Source organism: Pygoscelis adeliae, unplaced genomic scaffold (assembly GCF_000699105.1).
Source record: "Pygoscelis adeliae isolate BGI_AS28 unplaced genomic scaffold, ASM69910v1 Scaffold575, whole genome shotgun sequence".
Classification (NCBI taxonomy): domain Eukaryota; kingdom Metazoa; phylum Chordata; class Aves; order Sphenisciformes; family Spheniscidae; genus Pygoscelis; species Pygoscelis adeliae.
Genome location: NW_008824821.1, coordinates 65,962 through 76,618, shown reverse-complemented (window position 1 = coordinate 76,618; position 10,657 = coordinate 65,962). Strand labels below are relative to the sequence as shown.

At 49.4% G+C, this 10,657-nt stretch overlaps 1 protein-coding gene across 1 annotated transcript in view; it reads left to right on the top strand.

Moving 5' to 3' along the window:
• The window catches only part of LOC103917165 (substance-P receptor-like), a 20,718-nt gene extending 12,095 nt beyond the window's left edge, over positions 1-8,623 (top strand). The window contains exons 3-5 of the mRNA XM_009324274.1: positions 3,278-3,428; positions 3,737-3,933; positions 4,333-8,623. Coding sequence (XP_009322549.1) covers positions 3,278-3,428; positions 3,737-3,933; positions 4,333-4,624 — 640 coding nt within the window. The 3' untranslated portion in view covers positions 4,625-8,623. The remainder of the gene's footprint in view (positions 1-3,277; positions 3,429-3,736; positions 3,934-4,332) is intronic.
• The last annotated feature ends 2,034 nt before the right edge of the window (positions 8,624-10,657 follow it).

Below are 10,657 nucleotides of genomic sequence, written 5' to 3'. Positions count from 1 at the left end.
ATTAAATTTGGCATTTCCAAAGGGTCTGGGCAATCCCGCTGGTCTGCCAGCACAGTGGTCCTCCGTGGTTTGCTCTTTGAAGTCCGCGAGTCATGCGGTGAGTTAAATGTCATGTGTTAAGGAAAAAAAGGGGGTAGAGGGGGCGGAGGAGAAAGGCATTTGTGATCTCCAGTCCCGTGGAGCAATGAATTAGGGCTGTGAAATTGTTCTGAAGCCAAAGCAGGGGACACACAAACACGGAGAGGTGTTTAAAGCCAACCTGAGCCTGGCGAAGGTCTCTCTACAAGACAAATGAGATGAGTTTGCCAGTCAGCAGCGAGTGGCGGGTTGCAGAGAGCTGGATGGCATCATGTATTATCATCTTATTTATTTGCATTGCAAGGCAGGTATGGAAAGAACTAAGCCGGGGCTGGCCTAGCTGATATCCAGAGGTGTTTTCCAACCTTAATTATTCCAGGCTACCGTGATAAATACAGCCAGCGTGAAGAAATGCTGCTGGCTTAGACAGCCCACGTAGCCGGGATGGGGCCGAGCACCCCGGACGAAAGCAGCAACCAGGCTCAGGGCCTGGCTTTGACAGATCATTTGCCGCCAGGGCCGTCGTTTTTTCAAATAGCTAATTCAAGAGAAAAATGCCATCATTAACCTATGAATGATTTGCTGCTGGAAGCCGGGCGCCGCTTCAAAGCCCGAGCATTCCACGCTCTTCAGTGAGCCAGGGCCTCTGCAGACAGATGAGGGCAGCCAGGAAAGCTGGGAAAGCAGATGCTAAGCAGAAGCTTTTAAATAGCCCAACCCCAAATTTTTGGTGGGGATTGAAAATAACTTGCAGCTCAGCAGCGTCTCTCCAAACCGCGCAAACTTGCTTGCACAGTGCAGAGCCCGGCAGAGCCCGAGATGTTATTTTACTGCCCCAAAATAACTTTGCGGGGACAGGTGGTTGGGTCACTGTCAAACACCCTCCCCTGCTCGCATGGCCTTGGTGCGGTTATTTAAGGAAGGCGCCAGCAGCAGCCAGCTTGTTTGCAATGCCATGATGAAAAATAATATTATTTTTTCAGTTCATAGTGAAAATAGAGGACTTCTCCCAACGCTGGGGGGGGGGCCTTTCTCTTGGCAAATGGAGCCCAGAAAGCACAACCCTGGCATGCAGAGGGTATCAGAGACAGGGATGGGCACGAGGTTTTTTTCACTGGGAAAATGTGCCTGTTCTCAGCTCGCTCGTATGGGGGGAAGCGGACGACGACCTCGGCACAGGCGAGATCCTGCGTCAACAGGAGCCAGTGATTCAGCTCCTTTTTTTCCGCCCCCCTGCCGCTAACCACCGATTCCCGCTCCCGCTTTTGGTTTCGAAATAGGTGTCTGATCTATTCCAATTTCATTAGCTGCCATTTCGTTTTGTTAAGGGAAGGGGAAAAGCCGCTCCACTCGCCAACTCCTCTGGAAGGTAACAGCCCATGGCAACCATCTGGGCTTTGCAAGGCAAAAGGAGATGGCAGCCCCCTCCTCCAACATCACTGTCCCGTAACTCCTACAGGCTCCTCCATCCTATACAAGACCCTAAATCCCCACACCGAAGATCTTTAAGTTACAAAACCCAGGCTTCTCTAAGTGCTCTGATCCTGCAATTCTTGTAGACAGAATAACATACGAATGGTTTCACATAGAGACTGGTTTTCAGCGCCCAGGGTCCAATTAAAAAAATGGCCCAGGGCTCTTTAGAAATCTCTGTCCCTACCATGCCCAGGCAGCTTTGAAAATAAGGGTCGATCTTGCTTACATTATCTAACAGCTCCTCTGGGACATTTCTGCATCACTCTCAGCTGTTCGCAGCTGGTTTAAGACCCTGCATTACATGGGAATCACAACGAAATCTTCATCGCGGAGCCACAGAGACGCCTCTTTAATTAGCAAAATAGAAAACAGCCCTACAAAATCCAGTTCAAATGCGATTAGCGCTGGGCGAAGAGGAGGCCAAATGAAATTGCAGGTACAAAACAAGGAGGAGATGGCATGGCAGCACGGGTCTGGGGCCAACTCCATTCCCTGCGGGAGTTGCACCAGGCACGAGGCTGACCCATTCGTTACACTTTAGAGACATTATTCAATCAAAGCTCCCAGGAGGACGAGTGAGTGCAAGAGCAGAGCGTGGCTACAGGGCCTGAACCGTCTTGAACAGATGCAGCAACTTGCGTTCGAGCCGGGCACACACCCCAAAAATGCATGCAGACCCTAAAGCTGTCGGAAGAAAATTACCTCCAGATCTGGCGGCACACGTGATGCTTTGCAAGCTGGCACTGTGCAAGCCGTCCGCGTTTCTGAACCACTATTGCTCATCTTTCTGCAGGGGAGAGAGGTTTTTGCAAGCTCTGATGGTAGGAAGGAACCTGCAAGGTCAAACCGCCCGTCCCCATCCTGTTTGTTGAAAACAGCATTATTTTTTTCCTTTTTAAACCAACTACTATTTAACACAAATCCTTCACTGAACCCACTGCAATCCCAGTGGCTATTGCAACCTGCCACGGCTCCACCAACTTCATGACAAAACAGTGTCAAGCCTGTGCTAACAGTTTAATCCAGACCCTCTCATTTGATTTTGGGCTTATTTATACCTGTTATGAACAGACACAAAGATCCTGCCCTTTCCATGAGCCTGGAGAACTGACCCGGCCGCTGAATTCACAGAAAAGTTTTAATAAACCTCCATGACAAGGGTTCAGGCTGTGGTTTTGGGGACTGGGGTTATGCCTTGAGCCACCTGAGCCCAGCTAAACTGATGGTGGACGAGGATTCAGGCAAGCTGCATCCAAGACCCAGTGTTTGCCCCTCAGGGAAAGCCTTTATTTCTTCAGCTTAATATTCCCATCCTTTATATGTCAAAAAACCCACATTTGCTCCTGCAGGACTGCCAGATAAAAGGTGTGATAAGAGCAAGCATTCATCTCTAGGATAATCTGGGGTGTAAATAGAGTAGAATTGAGAGTAGTGCCACTTCAGCTAAGACATCCTTGCCTTATGAAGGTAACACCAGTTCTTCAGTGGCCTCTACATCCCATCCCAGGAGGGTGCTAGGATCCCAAAGGCTGGCAGCAGAGGCTTGGAAAAGATTGGGGTGAAAGCAGGGAGTCCTTCCCGGCCCGAGCTCTGCAGGCAACATGTCTGCAGGAATTGTGCCAAATTCTCTTGGCCCCTGTGAAGCACTTTGCCTTCAAGCTCAGTTTGCAAGAAAAAGACTGAATAGGTAGAGGACACATGCAACGACCGTCATTTTTTCTAGGTATCACTTCTGCATGACCATCCTGATCTACTTCTTGCCACTTCTGGTGATAGGATGTGCCTACACTGTGGTCGGCATCACCCTCTGGGCAAGCGAGATACCCGGCGACAACTCCGACCGCTACCACGAGCAGGTCTCGGCTAAGCGGAAGGTAAGGAGTTTTGAGCACGGTAGGAGCCATCATTCATGCCCAATCCCAACTAACCACAGCCAAAAGTACTTCATTAGGGGTGGAAACGGGTCAGGACTTGTTGCATGGTTGTTGCTAGTGGAGCAGAGACTGTCCTCCAGATGTGTGTCCTCCATGAACGTGCATGGTTTCACCAAGATGTCGACCATGTGTTCCCAGTTGGAAAGGTCTCCAAGGCAAAAAGAAGTGTCCCCTTCTGGAGGGTGACACCCTACCTATGGGGCGTCCAACGGATGACTTTGCTTCCCTGCCCTCTCTTCTCCTCACAGGTAGTGAAGATGATGATCATCGTGGTATGCACGTTCGCGCTGTGCTGGCTGCCCTACCACATCTACTTCACCCTGCAGTATTTCAACCCTGAGTGGTACCTGCAGAAGTTCATCCAGCAGGTCTACCTGGCTATCATGTGGTTGGCCATGAGCTCCACCATGTACAACCCCATCATCTACTGCTGCCTCAATGACAGGTGGGTTTCGAGTGACTTTTGGCAGCATCATGGTGCAACAGGGAGGGGAGAAGGGGGAGATACAGCAGGGTCTGATGGAGGAGAGTATGGATGGAGAGTTTTTCCAGGATGGTTCTGTCCCATCCTGCGCCAGGGGCTGCTTCCAGCAGATGCAGGGACGATACAACACTCACCTAAATAAGTCTTTCCTAAAGCCCCTGTGGGATTTGAGGGCAGGTATCAAAACAGTCCTGACTCCTAACTGGGATTTATCAGTGGTTTTTTCCTCCCCTTAGTGAAAAGTAGCATTTTTTTTCTTGTTTAGCAGTGCTTAGCTCTGTCTTCCCACTCCTAGCGAGGTCATTTTGCCATCTCCACATCCCTCACCGCTGCCTTTCCCCATCTCTTCCATCCCCCCAGGTTTCGTGTGGGGTTCAAACACGCATTTCGGTGGTGCCCGTTCGTCAGCACCAGGGAGTACGAGGGCCTGGAAATGAAGTCAGCCAGGTACCTGCAGACACAGAGCAGCATGTACAAAGTCAGCCGGATAGAGACCACCATGTCCTCGGCGGTTGGTGCAGCCGAAGAGGAGCTGGAGGAGAGCAGCAAGGCCAAGCGTCTCTCCGTGGACATGACATCCAACGGCTCCTCTCGCAGCGACTCCAAAACAGTCTCCGAAAGCTTCAGCTTCTACTCCAACACGCTCACCTAAGCGGCTCCCCGGCTCCACCAGCTGCTCACAAGGGTGCCACCATCCCTTTTCCCTCACTGGGATGCTCCGGCACTCAATCCACCCAGCATCATCACCCCCGTTTGTGATGTGCCAGCTTTTTTCCGTGCTGTTTTACCGTCTCTTGCTGCACTGCTCGCTCGCCGTCCTTGGGCAAGCCCGAGAGCAAAAGCTTTGGATTAGTTTCATGTGCTCCACTGTGGCTTGTGTCTGAATACAAGGGAGGTTTGGCTGGCCTCCGCCTTGCTTGCTGCCTGTCCAACCCACCACATACCGGGCGGGTGGATAGGATGCAGAAATGGGACGGAGCTGGGTTTTTCTCTTAAACCATAAGTACAACATTGGCAGGCGCTTCCCTGCTCTCTGCAAGGCAGCAGGGATCTCCCAGTGCATCCCACCCCACAAGAAAATGAACCAGTCTTGCACTTTCCTCCTCCCACCTTTAATTTTATTCTCCCTGTCACTCTCAGTTGAATATCCAGAGGGGTATTCAATTCAAAAATCCAGCAAAAAGTGCTGTTTTCATCTTCAGGAGCCTGTACATCCACGGGGCACCACCAGCCACTCGGCGCTTCAACTCAGATCCAGGCATTTCTGCACAGTCTCAACTCATCTCCAGCACCCACATCCCTCTGCACGATGGTCTTCTGTTGCCACTCCGCAACACAGCTCATCGAAACAGGGCTCTCAAGAAGGATTTCTGAACTGAGCCAGACTTTGGTTGCTCTTAATCAACTGTATGTGCCAAAAGCAATCACTGTGATTTCCTAAAAGGTCCAAGGTGATGTCTCTTGGATAGATTTTGGAAGCCTGTGGAGGTCTGGAGAAGAAGAGACTGACCATATGAAATGTTTTTCACAACCTGGAAATGTCTAGAGCTGCACAGAAGGGGGCATGGTAGGATTCCATCAGAAAAACAAAGTTTTGCCAGCATACAAGGTTTGAAGGGAGACAAGAATTTTGCAGACATTTTTTACTCGGAGGAGGGTTGAAATGATTCGCTTCCACTTTCTGGATTTTGTTTTAACCAGGGAAAGTTTTTTTTTCTTTTCATCCCCCTGTCTTTTGCATAAAACATTAAGTTTATGATGTGTACATGGATATATCTAATATTTTAGTCCTGTTATGGATAATTTTCACTGGGGCTGTTCGTACCAAGGGCTCCTTTGGTCAGCAAATGTATGAACATACACTCAAAGGGGAAAAAAAAAGTAAATAAAATGAGAAGCGGGCAAACTTGGCTTGCTGAGAACAAACCCACAAGTTTGGGGGCAATTTGGGGGCAGCTGTATCGACTGCTCCTTGCTGCTGGTCCAGTCTCTCACTTTTGGTGTAGAAATCGGACTCCTAAAGTGGATTCACTGCAAGATAGAAATGCTGGAGAGATGCATGACAGATTTGCACAGGGCAAGGAAATGGCTCATTCATTTTAAAGCAAACCAAACATCAGACCCTGCTGAGCACACAGCAATTTCTGGAAGTAAAGCAGAGATGACTTTTGGAGCTTTTCAACTATTCAGCCTCCAAACTAGCTGTTGGAAGATCCAGTCGTCAATAAATCCCCAGCCACGATGGTTCTTGGAGATAAAAATACACATATTTAAGCAATGACGCCAGCAGAAATTAAATGAATGGGCAAATAGATGGATCCAAGAGCAACAAAATGGCTGCAAAACCGGATTGACAAGAACAATCATCTTCATTTTTACCCAAAATCCTGCCAAGTGCCATCAGTGAGGAGCAGCTCTTCCAGCCACTTCCATGCTCTTCCCGACTGCTGCAACTACGCCACGTTACAAACTGCCGCGTGCTTCACGCACACACTGGAATAACCTATTTTTTTCTTCCTGCTTAAACTTCTCACCGTTCTTGTCGCCTTAAGACATATTCCCTTGCCACTGCTTCCCGTGACCCTGCAGCGTGGAGAAGGGGGAATGGCGTGAGCCTGCCTGGGGATTTTGTTTTGCAAAAAACCACCAGCCCCAGGCAGCAGCGATCGAAGGGACGAGCAATGCCAAGGATTTTAAGGCAAAGGTTGGACTAGGAAACTTTTCCCACCAACTCCGCAGGAACTATGCCGCCAATACACGAGAAGGTGCTACAAACCAGAGCCAAATTCTGATTTATTCCCAGCCGCCAACTCAAATTCAAAATTAAAATGAAACCAAGTATCTCGAAATGGTCTAGCGAGCCGAATAAGGCAAGCAGAGTTCTGCTCCGTACACCCCATGCACAAGAGTTTGTGTCAGGTTGTGAGCCTACAGAAGTCAGCATTTAGAAGAAAAAAAAAAAGATTAAAAAAAGGAGATGTGTGTGTATATATATATATAACCACGCTGCCCTTTTGTCCTCCATGTTTTATGCCCCAAGGATGCTGTGATCACGAGACGTGCAGAGAGATGACAACTGTCTTCTCACAGGCAATGCTCAGCTTGAAACGTGGGATAACCCCAAGGGTGTACACGGAGGCTTCAATTCAAGCCGACAGTTTACAGCCCAAAATGCTTCTTGTACATCTTATGGAAAACTCTCTCTTGAAATAAAGTGGGAAAAATTCCCACCTGTTATAAATAGTGCCAATGACCGCAGCGGAGCCGGCCTGGGACGCCCAAGCTGATGGGGACGTGTCAAGGGATCATTCAACAGGTGGAGAGCAATGCAGAAAAAACAGAATGCTCTGTGTAAATGGGTACAACACACCCAAACCCGGGTTTTCCTTTCCCCCCCTCCAAGTGCCAAGTTATTTTATCAGTGAAGGCAGGAACAGGGACGAGGCTCTTTTCACGTTTAGGATCTAGACCAACCCGCAAGATGGGATGTTTGGGTCGGGTCCGTGTCCACGCATGTGACATACGTCAGGCAACATTAGCTGGTTTCACCAACCTTGGGATGCTCTGTGCATGCAAAAGCCTCAGAGAAGTCTTCTTTTGAAGACTGAAAAGCCTAAAACAAGACACCCCTGCCCAGGCTTAGGGATGGGGCATTTAACCAGATGGTGAGTCCAGTCTCTGCACTATTTCCAGCTCTCCCTTCAAACAGGTCAGCTGTAATACAGAGGCTTTTTCTGGTTTATTAAGCCTGTTTCCCTGGTTTGCTTGCAGATCTCTGACTAGAAATTCAATTGCAAAGCGAGACAATTTCTTTGTCTCTTTCTTGGTTCTCTGAAATGCAAAATAATAGTATCTGGAGAGAATCACTCAGCAGGTCTGCACACATCCCTTTGCCATCTCCTCCCTGGAGGCATACAGATAACTCCCACCATCATTAAGGGGAGCTGCCTAAGCGCAATTACAATGTACTCCAAGCCAAAACCATTGCAGAAGGGAGCTCTGAAACCCAAATCCCAGCCTGAAGCCATCTCCTTACCCCCTGGGGATTGATATAAGCTCAGGTTTTCTTCCTGGCACTCAGAAATTGCTCTTCCCACCTAGCTCCCAGCAGGAGCATGGAGCAGCAAATCCCCGTCTCCATACATGCCTTGAGGTCTGCTCAATTGCTCCAAAATACAACATTCACACCCCCTTTCATGTGTAACCATTTATCTCCCACCAGCTCAAAACAAAACACAGCAAAAGCCAAGCAAGATCCCTGCTTGCCATAAAAATTAGGCAGCTTTGCAAACGTGCAAGTCAAAGCAAAGCAGCCGGTACCGATCCCCATTTTTTTGTAGTGCTTGTAACAGGACTGCCGGTAGACACGCAAAAGGCTGCCCGCCCACCACTTATCTTTATTATTATTTTTATTTTGCTGTCCCTCGAGGGATGCAGTTGCTGTGTGGCCCAGCCGAGCACACGGCATCTGCCAATGGGTAGCAACTTGGGATGGAAGCAGAGTATCCGCTATTTGCTGCGTATTTCCGCAGGGCTGACAGGTTTGGTATTTTTTTTTAGCTTGCTGTGTCCTAGCCAGAGCCCTCCTGCGAGATCACACAACCAAAGCGCCTAGCCCAAGAGCTCCTAGCTTTTGCTTACCGTTAGAATAATAATTATAATTAAAAAAAAAAAAACCAAACATCTCTCAGTCTTCAGGAGTCTGTTAATCATCTACCGAACACAACATCCTGCCCCAAAAAACCTGTCTCCAGCTGAATAATTGATACAGCACTTATAAACATGCAAATAGCCCCTTTTCCTGTGGCATATCCACCCAAAATACCATCTCTGCTGGAAGCTAAATCACACTCATCAGTTAAACATGGCAATCACGGCACCCTGGAGAAGGGACAGTGAGTCCCAAGAGCAGCTGAGGATGAGAGATGACTCTCGTGTGTCTCTGCCCTTAAACTTTCCATCCCAGACAAAAAGGCTCCTGATTCTGTGCAATATGATACAGTTGGGGCCAGGAGGGGAGCGAGGGGACGAGATGGGCTGTGACGTACGTCTGGGGTTTGGTATTTGGTGTGGGGGGCAGCTGATAGGAGCTTTGCCTGAAGTTCTTCCCACAGTAGCATCTCTACAGAGGAAAAAGTCCAACCCTCCTCCCCAAAATGGTCTCTCTCTGATCGTTGGGTTTGTCCAAACGGATTTTCATAAATAAATGTTTCTTTTGTGAGATCATGCCATTAATGAGCCCGCAATGATGAGAGGCGGCAACTGGTGGCTTGGTGGGAGCGGGAGGAGAAGCGATGTGCTGTGCCGAAACCAGGACACGGTGAAATATGGCAAAGCCAAAACTAGGTGAAAAGAGGGGTGAAAGGCAGCCAGTGGGTTTGGGGGGGACCTTCGGTGTGAGGGGTGCTCTGAAACGTCAAAACTACAGCAAGAAAAACCAGAGCCCTCAAAACTCAGCCATCCACAAAGCTGGGACTGGCCGCATATCACCGATTCCCAAAGCACGAGAAAGGCTCGAATCGCTCCTTGAACACGGGCAAGACTTACCGGCCGCTCGCTTCTCTGCGCGGAGCTGAAGCAGACGTGTGACTCGAGTATTGTGCATCAGCACCGGCATTTCCACTTATTCAGCTGGCTGCGACGCGGTGCGATTCCCTTGACGAAGCAGCTAACATACTTGGCTCCGCTTTCTGGTTTGGACTTCCCCAAACCCCGCTGCTCCGCTGGGGCAGGCACCGGGACAGCACAATCCTTGGCTTTCCAAGGCCTCACCACCCTGACGATGGGAGAGAAAGTGTGAGGAGCAAGCAGCCACGCTTCACCTCCCAGAGCAAAGCCCCCAACCCAGCCAGCCCTTGCAATCAGCTCCAGCCAGCTGTAATTTGCAGTTTTTAATTAGAGGAGCGTTGCAGAGGCACAGCTGATTGGCATCGCTGCCAAAGGCCCTGTCCCATGTGCCTATTAAGCTCTTGTTATTTTTTGTCATGGGTTATTTTATCATGCAAAAGGGAAAGAAGGAATAAACAGTGTCACGCGCTGCTGCTGTGCCATGCTTCGTGCAGGCATCTGCTTCCAGCCAAGCTTCCCCACAGCGGGAACCGGGGAGCAGATCCTCCTTTACAGCAGGATTCAGCACGCCAGGTCCAAATGAGGGGTCATTTTATTTATCAGCATCAGTGCATCACCTTTCCCAGAAGGGTTCATACCTGTTCCTAAATGCACCCGCACACACACACACTAGATAAAAGCTATGAGAATGTGCTGATTGGTTATAAAAAATACTCATCAGCCACAGCAATCCGCTGCAGAAATGGTATGGGGCAATGCAAATTCCTCGTGACCCGGTTCATCCCGGTTTGCACATTTCCTCCACCTGCAATCCGATATGAAAACCCCCAAAATCAAGAGCTACCTGGTGGGTTTGGGTCAGGGCTGAGGCTCTGGGGAGAATTTAAGGTGGTTGTTTTACAAAGGAGGGACAGATAAAGGGATTATTCCCCGCATTTGCAGCCTGGTGAAGTACTGCAGAGCTCTTCTCTAACTCTCAGCATCCTCCTTCCCCAGCTGAGGCCTTTGCCACTCGTTGCACGCCGAGCAAGGCACATTTGCAGAGTTGACACTGTGCCTGCAAAACCCACCAGTGTCGCTCGCAGGGCGAAACCTGGATCCGCATCTGGCCATGCCA